Genomic DNA, 17,367 nt, shown 5'->3' with positions numbered 1-17,367 from the left:
TGACTACGAGTCTTGTAATTTTAGAATGGATTTCAGAATTCCCTTAAAATAATTCCTTGAGTATACAGGGCCAGGTTTAGAATGATTGTTAATTATGCTCCATTGCCACTAAATGACAGTTTCCAACTTTCTGTAAAATGATTCTTTAGTCTACAGGTCAGGTTTAGAATGAATGTTAATTATGCTCCATTGACAGTTTCCAACTTTGCATTTGGTATTTTACTTTTGGCTGCTCTGGACATTTTTTGTTCATAGATGATATATATATATATATATATATACAATACATACATATATATATATATATATATATATATATATATATATATATATATATATATATGAGTGTGTGTGTGTATCTGTATGTACATATATTATATTTTTAAATACTTTGACTGTTAATTGATGTTAAATGGAGTTCAGAGAGAATACACTGACTAGAATGAGTGCTTGATCTTAAAGAGTGTTGAATGATGTTTGATCAGCAAAGCAAGACAAGCAGCCTGTCTTCTCAGTTTGATCAACAAAACTCAAAAGCCTTTTGATCTTTCCTCTTTCTGGGCATGCTGTTTTTTTGTGTTTTTTCTTAACCCGTCACCAGCTCCAGCTGTTGAGAATGAAGGAGAGACACACCTGCTGGCTTGCAGGATCATATCACTTTCCACCACTGTGTAAAAACACCACCATGAAAAACAACACAAACAGAAGAAAGGAAAAGAGATATTAATTAGCCAAGTGTTGATCATTGTTATTAATTAACCAGGTGTTGATCATTATTATTAATTAACCAGGTGTTGATCCAAGTCTGGGGTATCCCTGTATTATGTGAGGATGGAAAGATGATGCTATAAAAACACTGTGCTCCATGGTAAAGAATAGCTGGAACATCAGTTCTCAGTTGCAGTAGGCTGGTTTTATGCACATATGTATCACAATTCACATGCAATGTGTTCTCTGTTCCAATCTGCTCTCTCTCTCTCTCTCTCTCTCTCTCTCTGTATGTGTGTGTGTGTGTGTGTGTGTGTGTGTGTGTGTGTGTCTGTCTCTCTCTCTCTATTTATTCCATTGATATGGAACATATGTAAACTTGTAGTATTGTGAAAAGGTTCTCGAGGCAATTAATTTATTCTCCTTTGTTCTTGAAACTGCATTGTGAACAATCATTATAATTGAGTTGCAGGTTTTTCTAGTGAAACTGTTTCTTTGGGGGTGGTGGTGGTTAGGGGTTGGCGGGGGGGGGGGGGGGGGGGGGGGGGGGGGGGGGGGGGGGGGATGATGAAGGGGAAGGTGAGAAACAGTTACGAGTTAAATATTATATATGATATATATTGATACAGAATCCTACATACACAAACACACACACACTTTATGCTTTGTATGATTTTGTACATTGTCCATTGTTTTGTCACAAGCTATATCTTAATCTTATCACCTGCTCCCTTCACCCCAACTTGTTTGGCTTTCCCTTTGGCATAGATGATAGATGCTTCCACTTACTCCTCCTCTTTCCCTTTGGCATAGATCATTAGATGATAGATGCTTCCACTTACTCCTCCTCTTTCCCTTTGGCATAGATGATAGATGCTTCCACTTACCCCTTCTCTTTCCCTTTGGCATAGATGGTAGATGCTTCCACTTACTCCTTCTCTTTCCCTTTGGCATAGATGATAGATGCTTCCACTTACTCCTCTTTCCCTTTGGCATAGATGATAGATGCTTCCACTTACTCCTCTTTCCCTTTGGCATAGATGATAGATGCTTCCACTTACCCCTTCTCTTTCCCTTTGGCATAGATGATAGATGCTTCCACTTACTCCTCTTTCCCTTTGGCATAGATGATAGATGCTTCCACTTACTCCTCTTTCCCTTTGGCATAGATGATAGATGCTTCCACTTACCCCTTCTCTTTCCCTTTGACATAGATGGTAGATGCTTCCACTTACTCCTCCTCTTTCCCTTTGACATAGATGATAGATGCTTCCACTTACTCCTCCTCTTTCCCTTTGGCATAGATGATAGATGCTTCCACTTACTCCTCTTTCCCTTTGGCATAGATGATAGATGCTTCCACTTACTCCTCCTCTTTCCCTTTGACATAGATGATAGATGCTTCCACTTACTCCTCTTTCCCTTTGGCATAGATGATAGATGCTTCCACTTACTCCTCTTTCCCTTTGGCATAGATCATTAGATGATAGATGCTTCCACTTACCCCTCCTCTTTCCCTTTGGCATAGATGATAGATGCTTCCACTTACTCCTCCTCTTTCCCTTTGGCATAGATGATAGATGCTTCCACTTACTCCTCCTCTTTCCCTTACACGTTGACAACGCTGGCCACTGGACTCCTTCATTCCCATCATTAAGTTCTACATTAATTACCAGCACTGCAAGGAAACTGTCAGCCCTGGAAATAATGAAATGCTTACACTGTTGAAGGGTTGAAAAATGTGAGTTGTATACTGTATGGGGCAGAACGTCGGCACTGATGAATTATTTCAAAAGGAAGGAACTTGTATCATGGACACCGTTTAAGCCAGTGCATTTCATTTCAGTTATTTATTCTGGTGACACACTGCCCCTGAGGAGCATGGTATGTACACACACATAAGTCATACACACACACACACACACACACACACATACACACACACACACACACACACACACACACACACACACATGTACACACACACACACACACATGTACACACACACACACACACACACACATGTACACACGCGCACACACATGCATGCGCGCGCACACACACACACACATGTACATGCACGCACACACACACACATGCATGCACACACACATTTAGTGGGTAAATGATAACAACTGAAGTGATAACATTGTCATTGTGTACTGTTTGTTTGGTGTTTCTGGAATGGTTACTTCATTGTTTTGATCCAGCTATCAGACGTGTGGGATTTTTTTCATTCTTAGTTTATTTTCGTGTTTGTCTTATTTATTTCTTGTAACTATCTTTCATTAAAATGGAGATTGGAAAGGATTTTGGAACTACCATGTCAGTCAAAATGTGTAATAGAAAACCAAACTAATATCAATCTGTAGGTAGTTAACCCATGTACATGTTATAATGTATATTGAAGTTTAATAATTCATGTATTCAGCAATACACGATGGCATTGACAGTGTTATGGAGGACACTGGTGAACACTGGCTGATGCTTTTGTTGGTTTTAACCAGAGTTGTAAGACAAAAAGATCTGTTTTTCTTGAAATCAGTTACACAGTATGTGCAATTATTTCTTTGTAGGTTTGGTAAGAGCAGAAAGACTGCGGTTGTATGTACATGTTTGCATGCAAACATGTTTCCCCCTTCTGTGAAATGTGTACATTATCATAAGCTTTATCAATTATACAAGCTTCTATTTGATCAAGACAAACATGTGCACACCACAAGTGCTCAGTCGGTCAGTCACACACACACACACACACACACACTGACACTGACACTGACGCACAGTGTTGCACACATGTACTCTCTCTCTCTCTCTCTCTCTCTCTCTCTCTCTCACAGAGGCACACACACCATGCATAGTAAATTAGTTGCATACTATACTTGTTAATTACAGAACAAATAAACAAGCTTCTGCCATTGGAGTGAGAGTCTGTACTTTATAGCATGGGTACTTCAGCTAGTATTACCAGAAGCTTTAAGGGTCAAAAGTGGATATACACTTGGGCATGTCATAAAAGGAAATCCTTATCATTCACAAGAATTTCCTTTATTGATGGAAAATGATTATTGTGCTTAATTGTTGTTGCTGTCAGAATGAAAAAATCAGTTATTTAGTGGGATAATTATATTTAAGATCTGATAAGTTTGCATCCCCACTTGCACAGGTATTTATATGGTATTAATCTCAAATTGTTGGGTATAAATAAATTACCCCTTTGCAGTTTGCTGGACTTAAAGATTGTTTCATTTGATATGAAAGTATCCCCTTCTTTGAGAAAATCTGTGCTGGGAATTTCCTTTATTTTCTACCCTGCGTTCTGTTTTGTGGCTTTTTCATGTTCTCTTTCTTCTCTCTTGCTATGTTTTGCCCTCTTGCAAGTTGGACCTTTCGTCTGTTGTGTTGTTTGAAGAAAGCCTTCAATTTCTGTCTATCTTGTCCACTCTTACATGGTGTAAGTGTTGTATTATGTATGATGTATAATTACGTTAATGTTCAGGTTGATTTTAAAAAATTCTTTGAAGAAAAATTACCAGGAATGGCCAACATGAGAGGCATGTTTTAAGTTTGCGTGAATGAATGTTTACTGTACTTGTGCCTGATTTTCTTTTCAATTTTTCCCCAGCTTATATGGCAATATATAGTTGAGAATTTTCTGTTTTGGTTGAAGCAGAGTATTTTGAATTGAACTGAACCAGTCCAGTTTGACAGCTGTGGGCTGGGCTGCATGCGGCCATCTTTGCAGTACTAAGTTTGCTCAGATTTAAGAATGTTCTGAAGCATATTGGAGTTTACTGTGGAGACAGGAATATTCTCAACGATAAGCAAATTTACTGTTGCTTAATTCACTCACAATGCAACCCACCCCAGATATGGCACTGCATGGTCTGCTAGGCTGTTTGTACTTCTATCATCAGTGAAGATGAGAGCAAGGCATGCAGACACATGTACATGATAAAATCCTGAGTGAAATGTGTGAAGGTACAGGACAGTCAGGCACTGAAACCAGACCAAACTGGTGCGCAGTACTGCATGGCATGAATTAGTTGATGAGTGTCAATTTGTCTCGGACTGGAGGAGGGGTAGTGGAGCTAATAATGCGTGTGTGCATGTTTGTGTGTGTGTGTGTGTGTGTGTGTGTGTGTGTGTGGAGAATGAATTGGTTTTATCTTGATTATGTAAGGTGACACTTTGGGTTAATGACAGATACTTCTTGGCAGGCATGAAGTCTCTTTCTTTTTTATTTAATTAAAAACCAACTACAACAAAACATAAGATAGGCTTCACTGTAATCTGCATAGGAGAAGGTTCCTTTCTCTTTCTTTCTGCTGCTTATCAGTGTTAGTTCTGTTACCAAAAATAGTCCTTGAAACGAACAGCGTATGTCTGTTTCATGGATATATATATCTATCTATATGCGCACATAAACTGATACCAGTAGAGACTGGCTTAACAAGAGATTTAGTACTTATACCCATCTTGTCACACCCAGTGGCCCATTGTGTGCTCATTTATTCAGCTTGTTACGATTCAGTGTTTGAAGTAGACTTTGGGAAGAAAGATTTGTGTTACACGATAGAGTGATGTGAATAACAATGTTTTTTTGAGCTTGTGATTAAGTGTTAGAACCACACTTTAGGAGAGAAATTCAAGAAGAAAGAAAAACACCAACTACCCAACTTGTGTTTCAGGATTGAACGACATGAATGTATTTTATTGAGCTTGTTGTGATTCAGTGTTAGAACCAGACAAAGAGAGAGAGAAAGAAAAGAAAAAAACCAGAGAAAGAAAAGGACAAAAACGCCAACCACCCAACCTGTGTTTCAGGAATGAGCAGCATGAAGCCCAGCGAACTGGAAGAGCACAGCCGAGCCATGGCGCAGTGGGCGTCGGCAGCTGAAGAGTACCTGGCACAGCATGTGCACGATGAAGCTGGTCCATCAGCGCCCAGCGAAGACGCCGCCGGAACAGCAGTAGCAGCAATGCTGCCCCCAGAAAGCGTGTCCAAGACCGGCACGCCACTATCCTCGCAGCTGCACACACCCAACCTGTCGCGGGCGGAAACGCCGGTGCTGAGCCGACTGGACTTGAGCGGGATGGAAGCCAGGCTGGGTGGCGCTCTGCCCATTGATCTGTCTCACATGGATTCCCGCTTCGTGTCAATTCAGGACGTGTCGGAGATGGAAACCCCCTTCCTCCCCGTGCCCCCTCTCCCCGAATCCCCCACAGAGGCGCCCCTCCTGCCCCCACTCCCGCTGCTGACGGGGCTGCCCGCGGCACCCTCTGTGCTGGACTTCTCCGACAATGGCGGTATCCACAGCTGCCTGTCGAGTGCCAGCTGTCTGGCCAGCGCCATGTCCACGCCCCTGGCCATCAAGAAGTTCAAGGCGCCAGACTCTGATGCCGGCACCGATCTGCTGCCCGTGTGCCGGATCTGCCAGCTGCCCGGCGACAAGGAGGACTTCCTCTTCTCCCCCTGCCGCTGCTCCGGAACCATGATGTTTGTCCACTACCTGTGCTTGTTGGTCAGTTGGCCCACCTTTTTTTCTTTCTTTTTTTTAAATTTGATTTTTAAATAAACATTTTTATTTGAGTTACTTAAACATATTTTTAGACATACAGGTGTGACCTTTTTTTGTTTTGTTCTAATTCTGAAATAAGAAAAATGTTTATTTTGATTTTGTAATAAGAAAACAGTTACCTGTTATGCTAATTAAAAAAGAGAAATGTAATAAAGAAAATAAGATTATACACAAGGTCTTAGACTTTATTTTTGTCTGGGATACATGTTACGAAAAGGTTGAAAAGTTTGTACATAGACTGAAAGATCTGCTTGTCTACACTTACTTACTGTCCTCTGCCTTAGCTCAGTGGACTGACTGTCCTCTGGTAAAAGTTACAATATTAAAGTTTGAATACTGTATGTTTGGATTTTGTATCATCACCATCTGGTCAAATGACACAAGTACATCGCTTATTCATTAACTACACCTTTTGTGTGTGTGTGAACATGAACTTGTTTGCTGTTTTGCAGAACTTTATTTTTCTTTGACAAGTTTGAGCTTGATACTGATCAGCCTCCCAATTTAGACAAGATCTGTCAGCTCATGCTGTTGTCTGGCTCGTTTTTTCAGAAATGGATCGAAATTTCAACGCGGAAGACGAAGAAGCAGCCAAGGTGTGAGCTGTGCCACTTCCAGTACGTGCGTCACAAGCGTTTCAAGGTACATAGAGCGAGCGAAGCGACTAGCTAATAGATAGATAGACAGATAGATCTATCTATATGTGTTACCTACAGACGTTGTGACATGACCACTGCCTTTGTCCTGACCATGCCGTTTTCCTGTCTGTCTCATTCCAGCTAGCTCTTCATTCATTCCTCATCAGACCCCAGGGCTGTTATCTGGTGTTGAGAAGCGTGTTTGCTTGAGATGGCTAACGTCAGGCTTTATCACCACAGCTCAGGGTGGCGGCTCCTGGCGGCTTGCGGCATTTCTTTGACCATTCCATGGTAGAGCGGTATTAGTATCAAAGAGGTATATAATTTCTCATGTACACTTTTTTTTCCGTTTGTTTGTTTGTACTCTTCGTATAGTGTGTCTAGCCTCGATCGACTCGACTCGCTGTAACAAACTTTGGTGCAGCTTTTCTTTTTGAAGAAACAAAGCCTTTTTTCTGCATTAATTGGTTTGATTGCAGAATTAAAAAACAAACCAAAAAAACGTAAAATAAGAAATTTTTCTATCAACGGATTACCAATTAATCGCTTGCACCAAATTTTGTTGCATTCAGACACTGTTTGAGTGTCTTTGTGTCTGTTTGAACTTGAAAAAAATACAGCTTTTTTTCTTTTCTTTTCAGTTCCACAGCTGGCGAATGCCCCGCGTGTCGACGAGAGACAAGTGCCTGCACTCGGTGTTTTTCATCAACCTGCTGATCATGGTCAGCTGTGCGGTGGCCACCATCCTCTGCTTCCTCTCCGACAAGGGCCATCTGCAAGAGTTGCCACGAGGCCGGCACCTTGGGAACAGAGACAAACAGGTGAGGGTGTCGAGTTTTGTATGGTTTTGAAAAAAAATGTTGATTCTGATTTCTTTCACCTGTTTCACTCTTCCTCACAATTATCACTTCAACACTTTTAAAAAAGGTGAAAAGATTCCAGGTCCCAAAGCCTGTAACTCTTTCACCACCATAGGTGACTTTTGTCGACCTCGAGTGGTCATGTTGATGTGACCATTTTTCGCATTGTGACAAAGCTTGATAGCTGCAGCCAGTTTCCTGCCAGTTGAACAGTGACTGATCTTTAACCCCTGACCCAATTAGATGTGAACAAGTTCATTGTGTTGTTTTGAACGGAAGCCTGTGACTGAGAGCACTGTTTCTAAAATACTTGGCACTGGGGAGTGTTTTGTACACAGAAACTTGGTGGTGAAAGAGTTAACGGCCGTGGGGGCAGTGGATACATGTTCACTGTGAGTAGGGCTTAACGGCCGTGGGGGCAGTGGATACATGTTCACTGTGAGTAGGGCTTAACGGCCGTGGGGGCAGTGGATACATGTTCACTGTGAGTAGGGCTTAACGGCCGTGGGGGCAGTGGATACATGTTCACTGTGTGTAGGGCTTAACGGCCGTGGGGGCAGTGGATACATGTCACTGTGTGTAGGGCTTAATGGCCGTGGGGGCAGTGTATATATGTCACTGTGTGTAGGGCTCAACGGCCATGGGGGCAGTGGATATATGTCACTGTGTGTAGGGCTTAACGGCCATGGGGGCAGTGGATACATGTCACTGTGTGTAGGGCTCAACGGCCGTGGGGGCAGTGGATATATGTCACTGTGTGTAGGGCTCAACGGCCGTGGGGGCAGTGGATATATGTCACTGTGTGTAGGGCTCAACGGCTGTGGGAACAGTGGATATATGTCACTGTGTGTAGGGCTCAACGGCTGTGGGAACAGTGGATATATGTCACTGTGTGTAGGGCTCAACGGCCGTGGGGGCAGTGGATATATGTCACTGTGTGTAGGGCTTAACGGCCGTGGGGGCAGTGGATACATGTCACTGTGTGTAGGGCTTAACGGCCGTCGGGGCAGTGGATATATGTCACTGTGTGTAGGGCTCAACGGCCGTGGGGGCAGTGGATATATGTCACTGTGTGTAGGGCTCAACGGCCGTGGGGGCAGTGGATATATGTCACTGTGTGTAGGGCTCAACGGCCGTGGGGGCAGTGGATATATGTCACTGTGTGTAGGGCTCAACGGCTGTGGGGGCAGTGGATATATGTCACTGTGTGTAGGGCTTATCGGCCGTGGGGGCAGTGGATACATGTCACTGTGTGTAGGACTCGACAAAGGACAGCATGCAGGGCCCAGTCCACTGCTTCAGCTGCTGTTAACCTTCCCCAGCCGATGTATATCTTTTTGGCTGTCATCAGTGTGTGTGTGTGTGTATATATCTATATATATACTGGTATTCTGCAGTGTGGCAGTCACAAAAAATGAGACATTGTTCTGTCTTGTTAGACACGGATGGGAGAAGGTTCCAGCAGGGCTCTGATTCCTGCCCCATGAAAAGACAACTCCTCTCAGGGGAGAAACTGAAAAGGGTGCAGCTGATGACCTCCCATGGTATACTGAAACTGTAAAGGGCTGCAGCTAATGACCTCCCATGGTATACTGAAACTGTAAAGGGCTGCAGCTAATGACCTCCCATGGTATACTGAAACTGTAAAGGGTGCAGCTAATGACCTCCCATGGTATACTGAAACTGTAAAGGGTGCAGCTGATGACCTCCCATGGTATACTGAAACTGTAAAGGGTGCAGCTGATGACCTCCCATGGTATACTGAAACTGTAAAGGGTGCAGCTGATGACCTCCCATGGTATACTGAAACTGAAAAGGGCTGCAGCCACTGACCTCCCATGGTATACTGAAACTGTAAAGGCTGCAGCTGATGACCTCCTATGGTATACTGAAACTGTAAAGGGTGCAGCTGATGACCTCCCATGGTATACTGAAACTGAAAAGGGTGCAGCTGATGACCTCCTATGGTATACTGAAACTGTAAAGGGCTGCAGCCACTGACCTCCTATGGTATACTGAAACTGTAAAGGGCTGCAGCCACTGACCTCCCATGGTATACTGAAACTGTAAAGGGCTGCAGTTGATGACCTCCTATGGTATACTGAAACTGTAAAGGGCTGCAGCCACTGACCTCCCATGGTATACTGAAACTGAAAAGGGTGCAGCTGATGACCTCCTATGGTATACTGAAACTGTAAAGGGCTGCAGCCACTGACCTCCCATGGTATACTGAAACTGTAAAGGGCTGCAGCTGATGACCTCCCATGGTATACTGAAACTGAAAAGGGCTGCAGCTAATGACCTCCCATGGTATACTGAAACTGTAAAGGCTGCAGCTAATGACCTCCCATGGTATACTGAAACTGGAAAGGCTGCAGCTAATGACCTCCCATGGTATACTGAAACTGGAAAGGGTGCAGCTAATGACCTCCCATGGTATACTGAAACTGGAAAGGGTGCAGCTAATGACCTCCCATGGTATACTGAAACTGAAAAGGGCTGCAGCTAATGACCTCCCATGGTATACTGATTATGGAAACTGACAGTGAAGAGCAGTGCAAGCTTTTGAAACAATAAGCAGAGACGGGTGTTTATGACTGCAGAATTTTTCTACTTTTATACAGAATGTGAATGCCCCTCACTCACCACACAGTGTGAATACCATTTCATCATTCACACTCATTGCCATTTTCTTTCAGTTTTAATTAGTGTAAATGCCCTTTCATCATTTGTACGCATTGACATTTGCTTTTATTTTACTTCGTGTGAATGCTATTTCGTCATTTGTACTCAATGTCTTTTTAATGTTTTTTTTTTTTTTTAATAAGTGTGAATGCCATTTCATCATTTGCACACATTGCCTGTGCTGAGCTCATGTGGCTGAAATCAGACTGACATTGTCTTACAATTTTACCAACAGTAAAGTGAGAGTTGTATGATCAATGGTTTATCCACTGCAGTGGTAATTCATTTACAGTATAGTCTTTTGTGAAGGACTATGACTCTCTCAGACTAGGAGGCAAGATTGTGCTTGCTCATTGTGCTGCAGCCTTGGGGGCTAGTTGGCCTTCGGGGACCATCCCAACGCTGGCTGTCCTAAATCCCTCTTGGCCGAGAGAGTGGGGATGTGAACATGGGCAAGACACTTTTCCACCAGAATCCAATTCTAGCCCAGATAGTCAGGACAGTAGTTGTCTCCACAGCTGTTCTGGTCACTGTAGGATAAGACTATTATTACAATATGTAAAAAACTTGCTGACTCCCCCCCTTTTTTTTTTTTCTCAGATCGAGCTGACGTCAGAGGAGATCATAACCCTGATCTGTGGCATCATGTTCTTCGTGTCCTTCTTCGTGGCCATGACAGTGGAGATCAAGGCCAAGCACACCATCTACCGTCTCTTCCTCAGGTTCATCTCCCACAACACCGAGTGGCAGATCGAACCCTATCAGCGCGCCAAGGACTTGGAACTGCATGGTGGCAAACCCTCCAGCTACGTCTGATAGTGCCCCGGTCCCCCAAACCCCTCGGGGAACAAAAGACAATGTAAAAAAACCACCAACTTCTTGGGAATATTTTCACGCTCATGTCGCTGAAATCTGATTCTCAACAAAAGACTTGGCAGGCTCACGTAGCCAGGATCTGACTTCAGACTTGCTGAAATTCTTTTCACACACACTATACGTTGTGTGGGTTCTGGCAAGGGTCTGATTCCAAGCCAAGGTCTGACTGCGACTAAAGACTTTTGCAGAAGTTCTTATTTCAGCCTATGCACGAGACGCTGAAGAACATCCCTGTCTCATGTGGAGGGGAGCAGGGTGGATGATGGATGGATGGAATGACTGCGAGACAGTGTCTGAGTGGGAGACTTCTCAACAATTTGCTATAAACTGGGAGAGAGAGAGAGAATTGACTGCTGGATTGTTTGAGTTTTTGGTGGTGTTGTTATTTCGCCTAATTGTTGAGTGAGAGGGGAAGGGAATAGAGTAAGCAAAGTTATTACTTACAAAAAAAGGTGGGAGGTGTGTTTGTGTGAAATTAAAATTATTTATTCCTTTGAAGGACACTTACCCCACAAGACTGGATGGAAACCGGTGCACAGTGCAGTCTGGGTTGTGTCCCCTCATGGGTTGGGGTTTTCCCCGTGTGTCTTGGTGTGAACTGGGGCAGTTAAAGTTCGTGTCTGTAAGTGTGTGTATACTTGTTTATTTGAGAGACAGAGTAAGCTTGTGTGTGTGTGTGTGTGTGTGAGAGAGAGAGAGAGAGAGAGAGCCACAGAGAGGAGAGAGATGATTGAACTGACATTACATTTTGTTTCGAAAAGTGGTTATGATCTTATCACCTGAAATCATGAAAAGAAGTGGAATATAGACCACTGGGTGGTGGTTTTAACATGAAACCCCCCCCCCCCTCCTGTACCCCTCTGTCATTGGAACTAGTGTAAACACTGTGTGTCAAACATGACTTTTCACCATTTTTTTTTTAATTTGTTCTTTGATTGTTGGTTTCCTGTTTCTTGTCTTTAAGACAGGAGTAGATCTTACTGGTATGATCTGTGGAGTGTTAATGGATGCTATAAAGTCTTTAAGACAGGAGTAGATCTTACTGGTATAATCTGTGGAGTGTTAATGGATGCTATAAAGTTTGAATTGTGGATGTTTTATGAACATAGTCTATTCAACTATGCATCGTTTGCCTTTATGCCAACTGTTTATCAGTTGTTCTTTTCTGCTGCTTGATTTGCTTTTTGTTTAGTTACATGCATGAGCATTGTAGTTAGATTGGGAGACTTTCGCAGCAGATTCATCCACAAGATAGTTTCAGCTTTTTTTTTCTTTTTTTTTGTGAGTTGTTTGAACTGATCATATAATGACATTTTGTCAAGAAGGGATTCTGGAAACAGCTGCAGATGACGGTAGTTTTGGGTTGTACGCTTGATCAAATCTTGTCCTCCGCAGGACAGACCAGTAGCGATACAAGAGGATGGGGTAGGGGTTCCACTTGCATGCGTGTGTGTCTGTGCACGCATGTGTGGCTGACAACATTGCCAAGCTTTGTGTCTGTACGCATTCCATTAACAGCGGGCGTGTGAAAAACGTTGTGCCAAACCTGGGGTGCTTGCCTGCTGACTGTTGACGGCCAGTAGTCAGTTGATGCTCCAGGAATGGAACTCTGGACGACTGGTTTACAGACTGTTTTCTTTCCTGTCTTGAACACTCAAGTGCTAAACGGACCCGGCCCTCAGTACCTCCAAGCCAGGGTGCTGACTGTTCACTATGTGAATGAACAAAAATGTGGTCGCTTTCTCTCAGGGCTGTTTTTGTTTGTTCCCCCCCCCTCCCCCTCCCCTTCCTCCATCCCCCCAACTCTTTGCTCTTCTGCTATGGTCAGTCTGGTTTATCTCCAGTGTTGTACAGAATAATGATCATGATCATGACAAAAAAACAATAAAAAGAACATTAACATGTGGATTGTGATATTGGATTTTGAATTTTAACATGGAGTATTTTATATTGGATGTAAATAATGTTATGAGCTTGACATTGAAATTCTCATGTTGAATCATTTATGTACAAAGATTACATTGTTTGCATGTGTATTTGCTTTTCTTCTTCTTTTCATCTGTATATTTTTCACTGAAATCATTAATTGGCTCCCAAAGTGGAGCAGGCATTAAGTCCTTGCAGCCCTCCTGGCATGAGTTGGCATTTCAAAAACAACTGTATTTTTTAATGTGTGCACTGTACATGGACCACTCGCTCCTCATGCAAAACATCAAGAAATTCACTGTGAACTCGCGTTTTTCATGTCCATGTATGTTTTTCTCACACTACAAATCACAAATATTTTGTCTTTCAGGGAGCAAAATAGTGGTGGGAATTTTATTGTGCTGTGTATTGTATAACATTTTGGTGTGTGTGGGGACATTTCATGAAGCTGCAGTGTTCCACAAACACTTTGATAGGAAAATGTAGTGTCCGTGGCCATGGTAAGCAGGTAGTACTTGATTGATAGGAAAATGTAGTGTCTGTGGCCATGGTAAGCTGGTAGTACTTGATTGATAGGAAAATGTAGTGTCCGTGGCCATGGTAAGCTGGTAGTACTTGATTGATAGGAAAATGTAGTGTCCGTGGCATGGTAAGCTGGTAGTACTTGATTGATAGGGAAATGTAGTGTCCGTGGCATGGTAAGCTGGTAGTACTTGATTGATAGGGAAATGTAGTGTCCGTGGCCATGGTAAGCTGGTAGTACTTGATTGAAGAATCAGGCTGTGACTCGGAATTTCTCATCAACAGTGGTCTTCTTGTCTCAGGATGGAGACATTGTTTTATCTGCCTACTTAAAAGACATACCACGCTTTCTGTGAAATTCGGTTGGCACTGCCTAATTTGCAGTCGTTTTATTCTTCGTTTGGAGCATTGCTGATCCAGTGACTTTAAAAGTAAACTGTTTATGTCAGTGAACCCAAGTTTTCATTTTGTTTTTGAATTCTGTGCAAGGCGGAGTAAAAGTATTCAGTAATGTACAGCACTTTATGTTGTGAATTATACGAAGAAAAATCAAGTCTTGCCATTAATTTTTATTTTTTATGAGCAGCTCTTGTACTGGCCCTAAAAAAAAGGGCATATATGGTATATTACAAAATAAACAATTTGGGGGGGATCAGAAGGGGGAGAAATTGTCTACAAATGAGTGCAACTTTTGTTGTAAAAAATAGCATGTTAAATATAAATGGAAAGTGTTTTTGGATCTTTGCTGGAGTCATGTGCAACGTTTTGTACAGGCCTGGAGAAAATAGCAAATTGATGTGAGACTGTTTCCAATTTGCTGCAGTGTCTTGTCTGATCTCTTTTTGTATCAAGCTGTCACAAGCAGAACCCTTGACCATCCACAGCACTAGAACCGCTTGACATGCGAGCCAGTATTCAAGGGTGATATTAGTGATAATGTCACTGTTGTCATGGCGGCAAACTGTTTGGTTCCTCCTTCATCCCAAGAAATAAACTGATTTTATCCACCTTGTCAGGAATCTCACCACTGAAGGAATGTTGGAAAATTATTTCCTGACAAACTTTGAAAAGAACGGAATATTGCAAATAATGCTGTATATGAATGAGACCTATCCATATTTGTTTGCGGAATGATTCAGCGCTTATAGCTTTTAGAGGCGTTTGATTGGCTGAGAGCGGGGGGGCCCGTCTTTTCACTGTTAGCCGTGCGAAATTTGGCCAAGCAGAGCAAACCAATAGGCCTAGTTTGCATCAGTTTGACATGGTAAGTATATGTAACACCAAACATGGAGTATAATACAAACTCCTCCTTTTGATGACAGCATGTGTGTCACCTTTTTCCCCCCTGTGCATTCCTGCTTTTTAGATTTAGATTCTTTCAGTGTTGATAGTGTCCCCTTTTCCCCCCTGTGCATTCCTGCTTTTTAGATTTGGATTGAGGCTTTCTGCTGTGTGTATATTACAAAGTTTAAAATATGGGCATTTTTTTTTCAATATCATTGACTTTATTTGGGGCTTTGATTTAACAAGACAACTGCTCACTAATTGAAGCCCCCTTTATGAAGTTTGTCATGTGATACCCATCTAAAACAAGACAACTGCTCACTAATTGAAGCCCCCTTTATGAAGTTTGTCATGTGATACCCATCTAAAACAAGACAACTGCTCACTAATTGAAGCCCCCTTTATGAAGTTTGTCATGTGATACCCATCTAAAACAAGACAACTGCTCACTAATTGAAGCCCCCTTTATGAAGTTTGTCATGTGATACCCATCTAAAACAAGACAACTGCTCACTAATTGAAGCCCCCTTTATGAAGTTTGTCATGTGATACCCATCTGCCATCGCCCTTTTTTTTCTTCTGTTTGCGCTTGGTTTTTTATCTCTTTTTTATTGTTTTTTTGGTTTTTAATTTTCATTCTTTTTTTAATGTTTTTTATTTAAAGGAGATCAATGTATTCCCTTATGACTTACAGTGAATATTGATTATGACCTGTGTTACTTTTCTTTTTAAGATTTTTTTTCTTTCTAATTTTAGGACAGTTGTTGATACATTTATTCTGATTGATTTTGCAGGCTTTCAGTTTTAGAACGATGCCACGTCTTGAGCTATATAAGATTAAGAAAAAACTTGATTGAAATTTTTATTTATTCATTCTTTTAAGGCAGTCATATGATGGCCTTTGTGGTGGGGACAGGTGATAAAGAAATGTCATGATTTGAACAAGGGTTTGGAAGAAGCTGATTGAATTGATGACATAATGACATACATTCACTTTTTCTTCTTTTTTTTTTGTGATGGTGGAATTGATTTCAGTAAATATGGAAAGAGCTCAGCTTTTTGTGCTGGGAGTATCAGTTAGACAAATGAGGTGGACACTATTTATTAATGAAAAATTTTGGGTCTGAATGTGAAAAATAGCAAGCTTTCTGTGTTGGGGGAGGAGCTGAAGAAATGGGAACAAATTTAGAAATGTAATACTCAGCCTTTCCTTCTGTGTGTGTTGGTAACTGATGGGACAGCTGTTAGATATTGGGGAAGAGGTGTAGGTTGAAATGAGAACAAATGATGCCCAGCTTTTCCTACTGGGATTGAGAAAAAGACACATTCAAGAAATGTATTAGGTTTGATTAATTCATTGAATCAGGCTGAATAATAATAGTGATGATAATAATACCCAGCTTTTTGCGCTGGGAAATGATCATATAAGGTAGTGAAGTCACACAAAGTATTGATGGAAGTGACTGAAGAGGGATTCACTTGAGAGAGTGGATACCTTGCAGCTTTTTGTGCTGTGACTGGGTAGCTCAGGGTGGGGTTAAAGGAATGTGTCTGAAATAGTCTACCCTGAGGAAGTGGCAGTGGACAAGTACAAAGAACAAAGTGGAATGCATATACATAAAGGACGATAGAACTAGCATTCCCTCCCCCGCACCCCCCACTCCCCACTCTGAGGCTGTCAGTGGCTCTTTCAGTGTTGATAGTATCCCAACCTTTTGGGAGTTCTCTACATGGAGCTGTCAGTGGTTCTTTCACTGTTGATAGTATCCCAACCTTTTGGGAGTTCTCTTAGCTACATGGAGCTGTCAGTGGCTCTTTCAGTGTCGATAGTATCCCAACCTTTTGGGAGTTCTCTATATGGAGCTGTCAGTGGTTCTTTTAGTGTTGATAGTATCCCAACCTTTTGGGAGTTCTCTTAGCTACATGGGGCTGTCAGTGGCTCTTTCAGTGTTGATAGTATCCCAACCTTTTGGGAGTTCTCTTAGCTACATGGGGCTGTCAGTGGCTCTTTCAGTGTTGATAGTATCCCAACCTTTTGGGAGTTCTCTTAGCTAGAAATTTCCTCTGTTCAATTAAATTCTGTCACTCACTTTCTGGCTGCCCCCACATGTCATTTTGGTTGGTTTGTTTTCATACATGATTTTGTATGTTGAGTGTAGTTATGTTTGGGTTTGTCTTTTTGTTATTATTTCTCAATCCTCTGGCAAAACCAAAAGTCCTGGAATTGTCAGAGGCGTGTCCTGGGGTTATGGGTATGATCACGACTATACTTGGGCTTTAATTTT

At 42.1% G+C, this 17,367-nt stretch overlaps 1 protein-coding gene and 1 long non-coding RNA gene across 2 annotated transcripts in view; one reads left to right on the top strand and one right to left on the bottom strand.

The window, feature by feature from the left end:
• LOC143294743 (uncharacterized) overlaps positions 1-15,640 on the top strand; it is a 20,425-nt gene extending 4,785 nt beyond the window's left edge. Inside the window, exons 2-5 of the mRNA XM_076606202.1 lie at positions 5,537-6,234; positions 6,844-6,933; positions 7,571-7,750; positions 11,075-15,640. Of these exons, the coding sequence (XP_076462317.1) occupies positions 5,539-6,234; positions 6,844-6,933; positions 7,571-7,750; positions 11,075-11,290 (1,182 nt within the window). The 5' untranslated portion in view covers positions 5,537-5,538 and the 3' untranslated portion in view covers positions 11,291-15,640. The remainder of the gene's footprint in view (positions 1-5,536; positions 6,235-6,843; positions 6,934-7,570; positions 7,751-11,074) is intronic.
• Positions 15,641-16,662: 1,022 nt separating this feature from the next.
• LOC143294744 (uncharacterized) lies at positions 16,663-16,950 on the bottom strand. The gene is made up of 2 exons (XR_013056919.1): positions 16,856-16,950; positions 16,663-16,794 (listed from the first exon to the last, which is right to left on the bottom strand). It is a non-coding gene; the product is annotated as an uncharacterized LOC143294744 (long non-coding RNA).
• Between the last annotated feature and the right edge of the window lie 417 nt (positions 16,951-17,367).

This window comes from Babylonia areolata, chromosome 20 (assembly GCF_041734735.1).
Source record: "Babylonia areolata isolate BAREFJ2019XMU chromosome 20, ASM4173473v1, whole genome shotgun sequence".
Classification (NCBI taxonomy): domain Eukaryota; kingdom Metazoa; phylum Mollusca; class Gastropoda; order Neogastropoda; family Buccinidae; genus Babylonia; species Babylonia areolata.
Note: the sequence above shows the minus strand (reverse complement) of the source record. Positions and strands in the feature narration are given on the sequence as shown.